The 17481-nt window shown below is 35.6% G+C and overlaps 1 protein-coding gene across 6 annotated transcripts; it reads right to left on the bottom strand.

Moving 5' to 3' along the window:
* Positions 1-222: 222 nt before the first annotated feature.
* Positions 223-17376, bottom strand: washc2c (WASH complex subunit 2C). 6 transcript variants are annotated; one of them, XM_079854792.1, is made up of 32 exons: positions 17247-17376; positions 15890-16029; positions 15631-15795; positions 15241-15309; positions 14950-15123; positions 14525-14618; positions 14372-14433; positions 14103-14156; positions 13508-13609; positions 13326-13410; positions 13140-13205; positions 12619-12740; positions 12441-12510; positions 11740-11790; positions 11437-11634; positions 11190-11356; positions 11009-11116; positions 9602-9700; positions 7814-7909; positions 7632-7733; positions 7221-7390; positions 7026-7140; positions 5809-6027; positions 5438-5647; positions 5217-5339; positions 5038-5136; positions 4172-4240; positions 3779-3835; positions 2860-3078; positions 1597-2172; positions 1315-1489; positions 223-851 (listed from the first exon to the last, which is right to left on the bottom strand). In XM_079854792.1, the coding sequence occupies exons 2-32, from the start codon at positions 16016-16018 to the stop codon at positions 703-705; spliced, it is 4194 nt and encodes a 1397-aa protein (XP_079710918.1). In that variant the 5' UTR covers positions 16019-16029; positions 17247-17376; the 3' UTR covers positions 223-702. The 6 variants fall into 6 exon arrangements, with proteins under 6 accessions (XP_079710918.1, XP_079710917.1, XP_079710920.1 ...); XM_079854791.1 differs by having other exon boundaries at positions 17199-17362; XM_079854794.1 differs by lacking the exon at positions 3779-3835.
* Positions 17377-17481: the final 105 nt, after the last annotated feature.

The raw sequence follows: 17481 nt of genomic DNA, 5'->3' as shown, positions 1-17481 counted from the left end.
AGTCATTCGTCCAATGGTAACGCAGAGTGGGCGGGACCATGCTCGCGACTCCCCTTTCCATCTCCCGGATGTTACCCCGGTCACCCTGGCAGCGTCAAACAACACAATTTGTGACTGTATCTGGTTCCAACGTATAACATTGGAATCTTTAAAGATTTTAAATTAAGAAAAATGTTTGGTCCTCTACAAATGTGTTTGAATTCCAGCACTCACACTCAAGAGTACGTTTCATAAAATATATTTTCTTTAGTTTCCAAAAATCATTTCACATGCAACACAAGAAAACTTTAGCTCAAGTTATAAAAACCATCAACAACAAAAGCACTTATGTTGGCGCATAGGCTTGGAGTTATGGCACCACATTTGAAAATTTAACCATACAATTGACAATATAAGAGGAATGTCTTTTACACCTCACCAGACAATTCTCATGTTTAAAGTGCTAATAAAAGACACATTAACCGTTGTAGATGTCAATGCCACTTGATGACTGCTACATCATTTACCAATCAGATGACTTCACAGATGGCATTAGAGGTAAAAACACTTACAATCTTCTTTTTTTTCCTGTATATATTTTTTTTGTTGTAAAAGTTACCTATTAGAGTTTACATTATTAACAACAGTGTTAGATTACATCTACCTTCATTTAGGCCATGAACTTCGCTACAGAGTTAAACAAACAGCGGTTATGAAGGAGGCTCAGTTTCCCCCAAACGCATTCAGGGGATCGTCAAAAATATTGTGGCCCGTTTCCACAGTTGCGACGGGATCCTGGGCGGGCTGGCTCTTCTTAGACTTGGAGGACGGCTTTACCGTTGGCTTCGTAGTCCCAGTCGAGAAGATATCATCTGTGAGATGAGAGCAGGAAGCAGATACCAGTAAGCATTTTTAAGAGTGTCTTTATTATTTAAAGTTGACCATATTTACCTTCAAAACCAATGTTTATCAAATTAAAATGACATTGGGTCTGATATATGAAATCATGATTCGCTGGCAGTCAAAAGTGTGTGAAAGAAGTAATAATATTTCAAAATATTAATATTTTAACTTTATTTTTCATCAAACACAGTACTATCAAATGGATGGGAATATGCATTTGGAAATGATATGCATATGAGGTTATGCATTGTAAGCTCCATATGTTAATATTTTGGGGAGGAGAAATGCTCGCTGACTGGGTAATTTTTCTCAGGTTCTGGGATGTACGGTTTTACAAATCTGAAAACTTTTAGGATAAAATCTATGCAAAGTTTCATACATGAGGCCCCTGGTAAGAATCATAGTGAAGTGTGTTTTGCAGAGATAACTAACCCATGTCATCATCGAATATAGATTTTGCCTCCACTTTCTTCTTTGCTTTCTTCTCCTTTGGCTTTGTGGCGCCAGTCAAGTCAGCAAAAATATCAACATTGTCATCAAACAAACTTGCATCCAAAGACACTTCCTTAGGCTTCTTCTGGCCCTTGAGGGGTTCTTTCACTTCATCCTGTAAACATTTAAGGTCAATAGAGAAGCATAAATCAGTCATACCACTCCCAACTACCACAATTGATTTATAATACCAAACTAAATGAAAGACTGTGTGATATTTACCTGGAAAATGTCTGGTTTTGCAGGACTGGCCTCTGTTTTGGAGTTTTTACTATCTGTAATTTTACCCTTTCCTGCTCCAAAAATATCATCATCATCATCTAGGAAGGACATCTGTTTGGTTTTCTGGACAGGCTTCGGTTTCACTGTGGCAAAAAGATCATCCTCGTGGCTGTCAAAAATAGACGAGGCCTGATCTTTCTTTGAGGTTATGACGGCCTCCGTCTTAGGAGCTTTCTTTTGGCCCTCCTCAGGGGTCTTTTCTTTGTGTTTGGAGGAGGGAACAGGCTTTGTGGCAAAGAGATCATCCGATTTAAACAGATCGTCTGCAGAATCGAGAAATCTCTTTGGCCTGACTGCTTCATCTGGGCTCTTGGCTGCAGCGGGGGTGCTGACGGGTAAAGTGAGCGCTGTGGGTCGCACTGAAACGGGGTTAAAGGTAGGGAGTGAAGCAGCCATAATTGGTTCATTAGCTTGTGAAGAGGTGCTCTCTCCAACAGCTTCCTCAGAGTACTGTGCTGAAAGATGTCTTGCTGCCCTTGTCTGCGGCCGCCGTCGCACTGCGCCTTTAGCACGACCCTGCATTAGAAAAAAAGCCACTGAATGGACACTACCAAAAACAGCAGTTTACATCACAATGGCACACAACTAGGGCTGCACAAAATTGAAATAAAATCGATATCGCGATATGGATTAGAACAAATGTCAAATTGCGCAGGCTAATTAATTTCATAATTTCATCACTGCAGAATTTACACACCTGATATCATGAGCTACATGAGTGTAAATGAACACACAGTACCGAGCTTCACTCTGAAACCGGCAGCGCATATTTCTATTTGCCAGCAACCCACCAAAATTCAAAGCTCAATGGGTTACTGTTTGAAAAATTAACATAAATATTAGCATTGTAATTTTACAGTAAAATAATTTAAATATAAATAAAGGAATAAATAAATGATACAAAATAAAAAAAAAATATTTGACAGTGCAATATTGTTATTATAATATATTTATTATTTAGTTTAATATTTTTAAAAACAATCACAACAAAACCATAATAATTTTTATTATTTTTAGTCATATTAAATTGGCAAAAACAGTGGGAATGTGGCTTGTGAAAACTAGAGATATATCATTATTTGTCCCCTCTTGTATCAATTTAGTATCGATACCAAGGTATTACATGGTATCGTACCACACACACAACCCATTTTTCATGCCACCTATCAAAGTGTAAAACATACATCCTGCAGTCTGACCCACCTTGTTAGCATTCTGTAGCGTGCTGACCTGAGCAGGCGAGTCAAAGCTCACACCTCCCTCACTGGAGGTCTGATGATCAGGGATAGTATCGGTAGCTGGCAGCGGCCTGGCAGCTGCAGGGAGGGAAGCTGGTGCCAGGCCAGGGATTACGCTGACAGCTCCTGGAATCCGTGGCACCGCGCCTGGCAGAAGGCTGGCAGGGTTGACAGCTAAGCTAGCCTGAAAGAAACAAGGCATGTTTTTTTAATCTGTGACAAACCTAGTGAATACACACAGTGCCCTTCGCTCACATGCCAAGATCAGTGAGGAACTGGTCTGTACTATTTTAGAAGTACACTAGATTTGCATTTCCTGAAGCACATAGAAGTGCTTGCAAGGCAGCAACAGAATAGTGTTAAAAAATCCACATTTTAGGTCTGTGTAAATAAGTCAACATGGCTTTAAATTGTTGCAAGAAAGAAATACAATTCAGAACGCAAATATTAGGACTATGTCATCAATGTTGGTAACAAGGAAAGTATCAATATACTGCTGCCTTGCAAATACTGTAAAGAGCACATTGACAGAGTGCTGCATCTAGTTTTCCTATTGGTGCAGTAATGATGTACAGCATTGGCATAGAGCGAAACAATGTTATGGCAAAGCTACAAATGTTCTGGTATACCAGAATAAGTGAAAATGTTAACAGGCAAAAATATATGGTGTGCAGAAATATAGATTTTAAACAGATAAAGGCATAGATGAGTCGTGAAACAGCCCAATGAAAAGCAAGATTTTTGCTTTTCTTAGACTTCTAAGAAAGATCATGCCAGGATGTCAAGTAAAAAACACAGAATATAGAAATACAAAAAACACTGTTTTAACAATGAGAGAAATGGAGCATAAAAAGTATAGAGATTTTATTTTTCAAAAACGTTACTTGAAGTTCTCCAATCCGTGAGGAAGCTTTTTTAGATTTTAGAGGGCTTGTAGGGTCCTGTGCAATTAAATAATATCAATTACATTTATGTCAACCAATAAAAAACAAAAAACACTTTTATAGGTTCTGGAGGTCTTCCAAAATATGTTTTATATGTGGTAAATGTATAAAATAAAATAAAAAGTATTCTATTACTCAAGACGTAATTAATTCTAAATATAGTAATATATAAATTAATAAAAATGTAAATGCATCAAAATGAAAAAAATATATTTAATATATATATTACATTTCTAATCGCTACATATAAACAGAATGGTGTTCGCATAAATGTTCTGTTGCTGAATAAAGATGAATTAAAAAACATAAAAGCAGATTTATTTCTTTGCATACCTTGCTTGATGTCAGTGTTGATTTGTCCATTTCAGTCGTTTTAGGCTTGCTGGGCTTCTCTGGTACTTTCTGTATGTGGATAATATTGTACAAGCATTTATGAAGTATTACCATTTACATGAAAAAAAAAAATATATATTAACCCTCTCGTGCTTTACTGTCATTTATGACTGAAAAATATTATGGGTTTTTTTCTTTCCTTCATCGGAATGGTACGAAACAAAAACAAAACAAAAAAAATCATGGACATGATTCAAAAAGCTTAAATGGTCCTGAAAAATATAGTCACACTTATAAAAAACGGCCGCATTGGAAATAAATGGGAAACAAATTTCATCTAGTAAAAAGTTTGTTATGCTGCGCCCCAAAAAAATATTTCTGAACCTCATATTTTGCTTGTTTAGATTTATGGCTTTGATTTTCTCACATTTTTAAAGTAAAACATGTTTTAGAACATACAGTATATATTTCATGTAAAAATGTAAAATAGTATTTTTGTGCATTTTTCACTAACAATAATAAACTTAAACTTCTATAACTTTTTTTTTTAAAGTTCAGCAATAATCTGACATCTTCCTTAAAAAAACAACAGACCTTAAGTTTGTGCTCCAAAGCGTTCAAGATTTATGACAGATTAAGTTTCAGGTCTATGCTCAAAGTGGTTAACAGGTAATAAATGGATTCGAACTAATGCATAAATATAATTTAGTACCATAAAATACCCTAAAAATAGAAAATATTAAATAAAAGCATTATCAAACTAAAATATAGTACATAAAAATTAAAAAAAAAATTTTTTTTACAATTTTGACTGGCACACTATGAGCACCAGAGGGTTTAATGTACAAGTTAGGGAAAAACAGTACCGGTGGAGCTTTAGGCTTTGCTGAAGCGAAGAGGTCATCCTCATCCTCATCCCCAAACAGTATGGGGTCAACTGGTTTCACAGAGCTCTGAGATGACACCTGTAAAATGAAAATACCTAAGTAAGAAACCACCGTCTCACCATGAAGTGGCAAAGTCTATGGAAAGTCTAAAAGCTTACAGCTGGTTTAGGAGACGTGGCAAAGAGATCTACATCAGGGTCGTTGTCTCTCTGTTGCGTGTGACTGAAAAGCAGTTCCTCATCTTGGAACACACCTGTGCTCTTCATGTGGGGCCCATGATCCTGAGATCACAAGCGAAATCAATTAAATAACGTTAAATAACCTACTTAAAGTTCCATTCAAATTCACACCTCATAGTGCTGAATCTGAAACAGCTAACCTTTAGTGCATTCTTTTCTGTTGATTTGTATGTTTTAGGGGCAGGAACTATTTCATCAGTGTTCATATCTTCATCATCATCATCATCGTCATCATCGAAAAGACTCAGTGCTGTTTTCTTGGCCTTGGTCCCCTTACTCTCCATGGGCGGTGGACCCTCCTTTAGCAGCTCGTCACCATCAGCAATATCCTCTTGATTCTTAGTCTGTTTCTGTGGAAGAGACAAATCTTCAGTTCTGTGACCTTTTTTGTGAGTATAATAGGTGTAAATATAGTATTTATTATTTTATTCTATTCATTTTTATTTTGTTATTTGTATATAATATATTTACATAAAAAATAACTGAATTATTTTGCAAACATTTTACTCACTTTACTTGCATCTTGCTTGTCTCCTAATACATCGATCCCACCAAAAAGGCTTACTGCTCCAACCGGCTTCTTCTTAATCTCAGTGCTGTCGTCAGAGGACAGAATAGATTCCACAGGCTTCTTCTCCACAGACGACTTCTCCACTGCTATCTTGTCTTTAGCTACATTGGGCACAATTTCCTCCTCCGTAGATTCAAACAGAGAGGGAACACCAGAAGCCTGGAACACAGAGCAATTCTCAGCTACTAACTAATGACAAGGCAAATAAAATCTTTTATTTGAAAGGAAATCAATCCTTTTATTCAGCAAGGATGCATTAAACTGAGTGACAGACAGTTATATTGTCATAAAAGATTTTTATTTCAAATAAATGCTGTTCTTTTGAAACTTCTATTAATCAAAATCCTGACAAAAAAAACGCACCATGGTTTCCACAAAAATATTAAAGGGGCTACATGTAAGAATTTTCATTTATTATTTGTTTTTTTTATTGCGAATGTGTGAACAAGCTTGTAATGAAACTTAAAAAACGAGATCTTCCCTGATGACCATGGTTGTCTATGAAAGCCTTTAGACTGATTTTTATGTGAAGGATTCGGGCCAGTTTCGCCGGGAAAATCAAAAGGATGTGAAGTTTACACGCACTTCCGAAAAACTCTCTTCCGTTCAATGGCACTGACACACAAAATTAATGCTTATACAATGTTCAGCCATTCTGTACTGTAATGTCAATGTGTCATGCAAAGAAAGGAGATTTATTCAAACTATAGTGTCACAGAGCCAGATCTATAGTCTATAGTCTCAAATATACTTCATAATCAAACATCATAACAGTGTAATCTTGAATCACATTCAGTCTCATGTATGTTACGTGTGCACGAGCAACAAGTTGCTGGCTGCAGACTGCAGTTCATTTAACGGCCACCAGTGTCGCTAAAAACAAGGGTTTCTGAATTCTAGATATATCCCATTTAAGCAGCACAACTGTTTTTAATATTGATAATAATATTAAAGGTTTCATATATATTAATATTAAATATTAAAATATATTTAAATATAAAACAGTTATTTTAAACTGTAAAAATATTTCACAATATTACTGTTTTTACAGGATTTTTTGATCGAATAAATGCAGCCTTGGTGAGCATAAGAGACTTCTTTCCAAAAAAAGCACAAATGGTAGCTCCAAAAGTATTTGGACACTTAAGCCAACTTACCTTCGGTTCAGAAGGAGTTTTATTTGCAGGTGTTTTGAAGCCAAAAAGGGGTTCTTTGTCCTCATCATCATCTTCATCCTCGAACAGGAGAGATATTCTCTGAGATGGCTTGATACTGCGAGGACAAAAAATACATTACAGCATAATGATTTAGTGTTTCTCTTACTACTTTAGTATGTTCACTGCTCCACAAACCTCGACTCATTAGTGGCTGCAAACAGATCATCATCATCACCACCAAATAGGCCATCTTTTTGTGGAGCTTTGACACTGGGTAGCCTGGAGGGGGCGCTAACGCTTGACTTCATTCCACTGGGCTTCACATCTGGGGTTTCTTTGCTGGGCTTGGAGCTCATCCAATGATCCTGACATAGACAAATATTGCAAATATTTTGCCTTGCAAATTAAAAAAAAATAAAGCAAATATTGTGCTATGTCATGTGATATCCGCATGCATCATAAGAAAAACTGACTAGATAAAACAGAATGAACAAATAAAAATGTTAGTAAAAAAAAAAAAAAGATGGCATTTTCAACATTTCCTGTATTTTACAATTGTACTGACTCTTTTGTAATTGTTTTACTGGTGTTAAAACTCACAAATACCTCATCATCGCTGAAGAGTGAACTGGATAGAGGTTTCTTGGTTGGTAGAGATGTTTTTTTGACCTGAACTGACTTGGACTTTGGTGTCGATGAAAAAAGGTCCTAAAAGATCAAAACAGACTTAAAATATATACAGATTTCCCCACAATCTATCACTTTAAACTAAACTTGCTTAGCATCACCTCCTCTTCTTCATCATCAAATAATGAGAGCGGAGCTTTACTGGGCTTGTTCTGAGTGGTAGGCTTTGATTTACTTGTAGTCTCACTTGGGAATATCTAAAAAAATAAAAAAAACAGACCAGCAAATACATCAGTGACAAGTATCAGGAGTCAGTTTGTAATTAAGGTTGGGTGATAAAACGAAAACAAATATTTTTAAAAGGTATAACTCTCAAGGTTTATCTCACATTAGTACCCTAAAACATCCGTCATCAATTTTATTAATAATTTTTTATTAAACACTGATTCACTTAAATCAACACTGATTTGAACTTATCACATTTACCGTGTTTGGCGAAAATCCAATCATTCAATCAATCAAATTTTACACGAGAGTGAAACAATTTCCTATACAGATTTCGCATAGGGTACAAGTTGGACAGGCGACCACGTTGGACCAACAGAAAGCTGCTTGGTTTAAAACTTGTTTTTTTTTTGCTTTTGGGAACGGCGTTTAGATTAATAATATGTAAATATGTGCTGCACCTTCCTCTCAATAACAAAATAAAATGTCTACGTGTGAGAAAACAGCAGTTAAGAAAGCATCTGATCATAGCGATGTGCATTTGTTTACACCGGATCTACAATTCGACACTCCAGTCAAGTCGCGTTTATTTATAAAGCACTTTACAATAGATTGCTTTAAAGCAAGCAATGTTTCAGGACTAAACATGAAAAACAGGTGTCAGTTGGTCTATTAATTAAATACAACTTAAATTTCTATTATAAAGTAGCTCTTTAGTGTGTTCATGTTTTACTCGCGTTTGACAATGGACTGAACAGAAGAAATTAACAGGAGAAGAGTTTTATCTCAAAGAAGGCGGAGCCCCAGATCCACACCTACCTATTATGTAATCGCCACGGACCAATGGTAGTCAGTAGGTGTTTACCAGCCAGACACCTTTGGCAAGCTGTTTTAGGGCCTGTTTACATCTAGTCACTTCATGCATTTTACTGATCGGAAAGCTATCAGATTTGTTAAAATTGTTCCATTTACAATTAGCCACATAAATGGGTCTCCGCAAAACAAATATAAATCCAATCTTCAATTCCCGCATAATATGCAAGTTTAACATCAGTTCACATCAACATCAAAATATCTAAATCAAAGATGGCAATACGAGAGAAAGATAATTTAGTCTCATTACTTTTAATGAATATGATTGTGTGTTGAGCTTCAGGATGCGATGGTGAACTTTCAGTTTTATTTGTGGCAGTTTTGGCTTGCTGAAGAGATACTCATCTACTCATCTGACGTGGTCCATATCTGTGGTGAAACGAATTGCAATAGCGCTGTCATATGGAGCCGGAAGTCTATAAGATGCTCTTACATGTTTATTTCTTTACTATTTTGGGAATAAAATTTTCATATGTCGCTTCAACAAACAGATGCTTTTACACTTGTTCAGTTTCAGTGGTAAAGTGGTTTGAGCGGTTAGATTTAAATCCGACTCGAAAGCATTTCGGAGGGCATTTAAACCTGGTCTTCTCACGCTCAGATGGCTATCCGATCAGAGTAAACACATGGGAACAGGCCCTTTTTTTTCGAAATTATGTCACACCAGTTCGTTCTTTGATTTCAAACTATATCAGGGCCTTTAGATTTACTAAAATCCTATAATATAGCAATAAAGTAATACAAAATAACTGCAATATTAATATTAATATTAAATATGACCCAGCACTAATTGTAATACATCAGAAAACTGCAAATAGACTCTGTATGATGACTATAGAAAAGTGATGTACTTGTGAGTCTTCTTCGTCTGAGAACAGACTCTTGCTAAGTGCTTTCTCCGATGCTCCCAGAATAGGTGAAGATTTGACAGCTTCAGGTGAAGGTCCACTCTGAAAAAAAAATAATATATATATATATATATATATAATTGTTAAATGTTAAAAAAAACGAGATAATACAACGAGAGAGTAAGGGAGTGTTCACACGTGGTAGGTTTGGAAACGCTGCCTCCTTGCAGCAGATCTTCGTTTGTGTGCAACAAGAGGACTTCCTGCCGCTGTTTTGACCGCTTTACACATTTTCTGAGCTCTTTGTGAGTTTTCAGCTGTTTAAAATACCAAGATATGTACACCCTAGGGATGCTCCGAGCAGGATTTTTGCAGCCGATACCAAGTACCGATTTCTTGTCATGGTGATTCCGATGCTTAATACAAAGATAAATACAAACAAAATGGAGAAAATGGAGCAGTCTGATGCAGCCCACAAGGTTTATTTAAACACTGTCCAATACAAATCTGAGCAGGACAAAATTAATAATAAAAAATATATAACTCCTAAAAGAACAAATTGGAGTAGTTTGATGAAACTCATTAGTAGGGATGGGTATTTCAAGCAAAAATAATATTCGAAGATCACTGGGTATTATTCGATTATTATTCGAAAATCGCACCCATCCCCCATATGCATGCACACAAGCATGTATAGGCCACACACATGTGAGAAAAGCGGAGCGGTGTGTGTGACGCTTAAATATAACTTTAAAAACTTTTATATTTATGTTTAAATAATATAATGTTAGTTTTTTTATTTCATCTATGTTGATTATATGAAAAGGGAACCACATGAGATGGGTAAGATAGGATCATAAGATGCCCAATACATCATTTGGAGTGGGTCAGACATGATTTTGGCCACTTAATTAAGTTTTGATTTGTAGAAAGCCATTCTTTAAAGTAAATTTCGTTTTGTATAAATTGTATCTTAATTTAAATCAATGTTTCATCAACCAATTGCCTGGATTTAATAAATAAGCAGCAGACAATATAGCAGACAATATAATCAGGACATGGAGGCACCGGCGCGTGAACTGGAGCTTGTCTCATAAATGAACCGAAACTCAGCGTATAAGCTACCTCACAGACCTGAGAAATATATCTATATCGAAAATAAATCTAATCTATCGGCCGGAGATCGGAGCATCCCTAGTACACGCATACAATAAGCGCATTGTTTTGGATGTTCGATAAGTTGCGTCGCAAAATATATGTTTTTATATACATCTTTAGGTCTGGTGTTAAAAATGACAGTGTGAATGCAAAGCGAACCAGGACTCAATGTATCAATTTCTTTTTTGATCCGGACCAAAAAGAACCAAACTACAAGTGTGAACACACCCTAAGAGAGAAAGAGTTTTCTACCTCTTCAGATTTGGAGGACTCTTCACTGGTGGAAGGCCGGCGTTTCTTCAGACCCTCCAGTATATTTTTAGTGCCGGGCCCAAACATTGAAATGGCACCAGCAGGAGGCTGCAAGCAAGCACAATCAGCATAGAAGCAGTAACAACAACCATAATAAAATGATGATGATTGACAAGCAGACCTTTTTCTCTGGAGGACGGGTCTCCTCCTCCCCCTCGACTCTTTTTTCCTGCAATGGAGGAGCTGCACTGGCTTTCTCAGTGTATATAGCTCCATCTTCATCATCATCCTCCTCATCAGCTTCCCCAAACAGGTCTACTGTTTTCTTTGGCATTCTCTTCTCTAGTCCTAATCACAAAGATACGCATTTAAAAATCCCCCAAAACAACAGTCATTTTTCATACTGAAGAGCAAATGTGAGATGTTACCAGGGGTGGATTTGTTATGCGTCTTTCCACTAAAGAAGTCATCATCATCGTCATCACCACCATTATCATCATCATCGAAGAGCCCACCCCCAACTGAGGCACGTTTTGGAGCTGCCTGCACTTTGGGCTTCACTGAACTCTGACTGTGTTTGCTCTCTAGTGACTCTGAATCATTTGTTGAGCCAAACAGTTTGTTTTCTGTGGGTGAGAGGGGTATGAAAATATCGTACTCATTAGTAACTACAGCAAACTTTTATGCAAAACAATGTGCGAGTATGCAAACTGAATGCAGTTATTGCTTACCAGGAAAGATGGAGACAGCACCAGTAGGGATTTTCTTAGTTTTAAGAGGCTCTGTAAAAGAAAATGAAAAATATAAGATTACTATTAGGTAAATGAGTTGTCAACACAGTGGGTTTCAGAAGGTACACAATACAGGTTGTAAGAAAAAGATAACACAGTCAGCCAGTCATTATAGAAAAACAAGATCCTTACACAATGCGTGTTAAATGACTATTTACAAAATACATTAATAAATAGAAATTAATTTACATTTTTTATTATTTAATTTATTTTTTTGTGAGAAGAAAGAGATTGCGGAATGAAAGCAGGAAATCAGTTGGCAAGAACAACGGATAATTATACAAAAATAGTACAAATAAATAAATAAATAAATAAATAAAGGGTCTGGCATGCGTCGTGAGTTATGATATTTGAATTAAAAATTACAAGGTCAAAATTGTTGTTGTTTTTTAAGAAATAAAACATGCATGGACGAATTGATCTCAATAACATGCATTTAGAAAACAGAATGAATTTTCATTTCATGCCAACTTCAAAACGTAATGCTAGTACTGCTATTCTGTTTCTTTAAATGTCATCAGACAAACAAAAAAAATACTATATGGTCATAAGTCTGAGAGATCAAGTAGGACTATCCAACATTTGACTTTGAATAAAAGACAGCATAAGAGTCTAAAGGAGTGACAATTAGTAAGTCTCACCTGTTGCCTGGATCACTGTCTTTTCCTTTTGCACCGGCTCGTTTTTGGGTGCATCAGAAAACAGATCTCCCTAAGGAACAAAGCATATGAAATTACTTTTTCAAAGATTGCAACCATGTCTTCTAGTTGCATTTGTATGATTTTGTATGTTGACTACATTAATATTCCTCTAACCAACCTCATCGTCATCATCAAACAGGCCTTTGCCTCCACTGAAGAGACCACCCTTCCCACCGAATGGAGAATATTCCTCATCTTCCATTTTTGGTGGTTTGAACATCTCATCCTGATCATCTTCCACTGTAATTACATATGCATAAAATATATGCCATTATTTTACTAGACATATCCAACAGAATTCTACCGTTTTTCAAAGAAACTATGGTATATTATTGCCAGAAACATACAAAAAATTAGTAGCAGTATAGTCGTTTTGAAAAAAACAATACAAATAAAATTTGATGATTCATAAGTGTATATATTGTACACTACCGTACAAAAGTTTGGGGTCATTAAGATCATTAAGGAAAAACTATTTTAAATTGTAAAAAATATTTCCCAATATTACTATATTTTTAATCAAATAAATCAGCTTTGGTAAGCATAAGAAATATACTACCGACCCCAGACTTTTAAACGGTAGTCTACAGAGTGCAAAGTACAGCAGAATGAATAAACATGGTATGAAGTCACTCATACCCTGAGGTTTTGGCTCTTTCTTTGTTTTACTCTTCTTCTGGGTGATAGATGGGCCTGATGATAATGCTTGAGAACAGACAAGTACATGCACACAAATAAACTTGAGAAAGAAAACAAACTGAATGGAAAGATGGAAATGTGGTAAACAATAAAACAGTCAAATATATATGTTCTAAGTGACCATACATGTGCGATCTGCTTCTGGCTTATGTGGAGTCTCTCCCTTGATTCTGGCTGCTAGTTCATCAGCAAACGATGGTAGACCAGTGTCCTGAAAGACATGGGACACAGGAAATTGAAGTTCTAGTTTGCACATTTTTACTAATTTGCTTGGCATGTCTGAGGTGCTCAGAAAATACAAAGCTAACCTTTCTGAGTTCATCTTCATCCTTATCAGACCCTCCAAATATGTCAGAATCTTCATCTTCATTCTCTTCATCAGCATCATCATAACTAGCAACGGATGGTTTCTATGGGATGAATTATAGAATTACAGCATTCTATAGATGGTGGGCTGGATGTAAAATAAATCTTTTTATGAAGAAGAAAAAAAAAGCCCAATTTTGTCTCATTTACTTCTTTACTTCTTTTTTAGAGAATATGCTATTTAGAAATGTCCTGGTCGATGGTAGATTTAAGATTTATATTTACCTTTCACACTTAATTGAAATCGTTTTTTGTATTTCTTAAATTATTAGATGTTTAAACCTCTTTTTAAAAGCTTAAGTAAATCTGACAATAGTGGGTTGTTTTTGATTTATAACTTGTGTTGTTTTACATGTGGCATTCCATATCTATAAAACATAATTACCACTCCTGTAAAAGCATCTGCATAAATATATTTCACATATATCCTTTACCTAATGCATTACATCCTAATATAGTGTAAATCCCTTACCTGTAAATAAACCATCAGAATAGTAGAAAATAATTTTTGTTTTTATTATATAAAATAAGTCTTACTTTCTTGAAGTTGCCATGGACTTCCTCATCCTGGTCAGAATATTCATCTGAGAGCTTTTGGAATAGAATCCAAATTGAAGATTACATATAAATATATGTATTTATTTATGTAATGTTGTCAAAAAATTTGGTTAAAATGTTTTTGAAAATAGAACATTTATTCAATAAATAAAATATGTAGAGAAAATGTATCTCGGCCAATGTTCATTAAATGCCAATGTTGCAATTCATGTAAATGTATGTGAACTATATATATTATCCTCTCTCACCTCATCACCTTCTTCAATATCACTCTCAATGACGCTGTCTCTGTCACTACCGACAGACATTTCTAAAAAAAAAACACAGCAAACAAAAGAAGTTAAAAGCAACCTGCAACAACAACAATAAAACTACTAAAGATTATGAATGGGAAATGTCACCATCACTGGATAGATCTCCCAGGCCAACATCCTCCTGATCCATAAAGGCTTGGGACCCAATCAAGTATGGCAAAGGCCTGTCCACATACAGGTCCTACCAATAAAATACATTTAGGCTCAAAACCTTAAAATCACCATGAAATCAAAAGTGACCATTACATTTTTGTATGGAATACTGCATTATTTATTATAAATTAATTATCAGTGCACATCACTATTTTTTTTTATTCATGTACCCATGGAATCTTTAATAAAATTATAAAAAATGTATTATAAAAAGACTATTGCAACTTCCGTTTCATGCCAACTTTCAAAGTGAGTCTTTGGGATTTTTTAGCACATTAACATCACTAACCCAAACACCACTAATTACATGTGTAATAATAATCCAGTAAGTGCTCAAGGGCTCTAAGGAAACACTTTACCTTTGCTTCCAAAATGGGCTCTACTTTTTCCAGAGCTTCCTCATCCTCAGAGTCCGAGTTTCCTGCTTTAATGTCGAGCTGTTCGAAAGCTGATTCCAGGACTTTCAGGCCATAGTTGACGGCCTCTTGGACTTTGGGAATAAGTTCCGCTTCTTTCTGTTCCCTTGTCTTCTCCTTTACATGTGTATGAAATGGTAGGAATGCTTGAAACCATTGTCAGAGAAGTTTTCAAAATAATACATTATATGAAATCATAGCAGAAATAACCAGAGAAACGTCCCCAAACAGTACCTGTTCAGGCTGTCTCTCCATGATTTCTGGCTTTGGTCCAGGGTCTTCCACCTCTTCATCATAAACCCTCTGAGTAAAAAATAAAAAATAATAATTAGATCAAAAAACAGGGTTTGTGTGTGCTTACACTTTTATTGTTCTTTATCAAATTTCACAATCTCACTGACATGAGCTAAGAAAAATGCTGAATAAAGAATTCACAGTTGGGCCATTTTGAGTCTCAAGGGAGGAACGTTGGAAATGTATAAATATCATAAGCTGACAAACTCTCCCATATATTCTCTCAGGACAAGTGTGATATTTCACTTTGTGAAACTTGAACTACTTTGCTTTGCATCCACATACAAAGTGAATTCTCATTTAGCCAAAATCATGAAAAAATTTACATACATTTTCAATGAACTGTGTGTTGGACAGCATGAGGAAGTCATTAAACACTGTATGTAGGCGGCTGTCTGTGGCTTTAGTGTCCCGGATAAGACCATCCAACTGCTTCTCAATCTCATGTGTCTTGGACAGCATCCTTTGAGAGAAGTCTTGCAGAAAAAGAAATAACTGCAGAGATACAAACAAACATTCACTCTAAACCATCTGTACAAGCAAGCACAAACAATATGAATATGAAATATGAATGCATTCCACTTCATACCCCTGAATCTGCAGCCAGTGACCAGTTTGTGCTGGATTTCTGCATCTCTTCCACTGTCCAGGGTCTCTCCCACACCTGCTCAGCCTCCCCATTATGATTACTGGGGCCATTCTCCATAAAATTAGACATGCTGGTTTAATCTGTAGAAGATCACAAGTTTTACTTGAATACATATCTGATGCAATGGACATTATGACTTATATAGGACTCATCACTGTCCCTTGTGAATAAGAAGTGCACATAATGATGGTGGACTATAAATCTTAAAAGAATATTATTTAAAAAAAACATACTTTCAGATAATATATAAATGAAAGTGCTCTTAAAGAGAGTACACTTTCATGACCGTGTCTTACCACTTTTTGTAATTATGTCAAATTAAATGTTTTATTTTAAAGTTGTTGTTTTGTTTTGTTTTTCATTTTAATAATGGTTTTGTTGTGCTTTAAATAAGTACAATTATTTTTGATGACTAACATACACTTCTTTGGGTTAACTAACATATTAAAGCTTGTGTAAAATACTTGATTATAATTCATTTTAGTGTTATTTGACGTTACATAAATTTTAAATGTACTACATTTCAAACATGTAATTTTAAATATATTTAAAGTACATGACAAAAAAGTTTCAGTAAAAGTTAAATGAAAGATTATATTAGTTTACCATAAATGCTTGTCATTAAATTCGGCAGTACACAATAGAAATAACTATGAAACTAGAAATAAAGATTTAGCTACTTAGGCCTAATCATTACTTCAGCAGGCCAAAAAACACTCAAGGTAAATTGAAAATAAAACATATTTTTATTTATTTGTAAATTGCATGCAATTAGGTGTCCTAAGTAAGTATTCTTTTCAAGTATATTGTTTCCATAATAAGTATTCTTTTTTTAAATAAGCTAAAGTGTACTTCTTTTTCACAAGGGGCTGATAAATGCTTATTTATTTAAAGCTAGAGATTTTGTATTTATCTAACAAGTGATATACAGTAAAGTAAAAACCATAGTTACTTATCTCTCAAATTACAATCCTGAGGAGGAAACTTTCAGAAGTTAAAACGTTATAACTGTGTCAATGAAAAATCAGCATATGCAGAAGCGATAATCTCGTTCTTCCTCAAATCTTAAACGGTTAGAAATATAAGTACATACACCTGAATGCACTTTAGATCCGTAATTATCTGATATTTTGCTGCTTTATGCATTTATATGTGATTGCTCTCCCTGCTGTCATGCAACTAGGCTAGCTGCTGTGCTAGCAACTTATAGTCTGAATCTCTGCTGATTTCATTTGACATACTGATTTACCTTATATATGTACTGTGGTAAAATATCTTCTGTAGTGTTTTCCTTCACCTCAAAATCTCACAAATCCAGCAGTGAGAGAAGTCAAGGGCAGCTCAGCGCTGTCATTCGTCCCATCACCAGTTCAGTGTTTTGAGAGGTCGGCCATGTTCCGTCTGCAGAGAATCAGCTGATTCTAGTCACCTGACAGAGGCGCGCGACACCCACGCTAGAGTCCCTCTGATCTGAGAACAGCTTCTGATGCGCGTGAATGGCGTTTCACCATAGACTGTATAGCGTTTCACAT

The sequence above is a fragment of the Squalius cephalus genome, assembly GCF_949319135.1.
Source record: "Squalius cephalus genome assembly, chromosome: 21".
Taxonomy (NCBI): Eukaryota; Metazoa; Chordata; class Actinopteri; order Cypriniformes; family Leuciscidae; genus Squalius; species Squalius cephalus.
Note: the sequence above shows the minus strand (reverse complement) of the source record. Positions and strands in the feature narration are given on the sequence as shown.

Coding starts and splice junctions, on each gene's coding strand:
- washc2c (XM_079854792.1), bottom strand. CDS start 16,018: ATGTCTAATTTTATGGAGAATGGCCCCAGTAATCATAATGGGGAGGCT. Junction 14,157..14,371: donor ATATTGAAGAAGGTGATGAG/GTGAGAGAGGAT, acceptor CTATTCCAAAAG/CTCTCAGATGAATATTCTGA. Junction 11,635..11,739: donor TGCTGTCTCCATCTTTCCTG/GTAAGCAATAAC, acceptor TCTCACCCACAG/AAAACAAACTGTTTGGCTCA.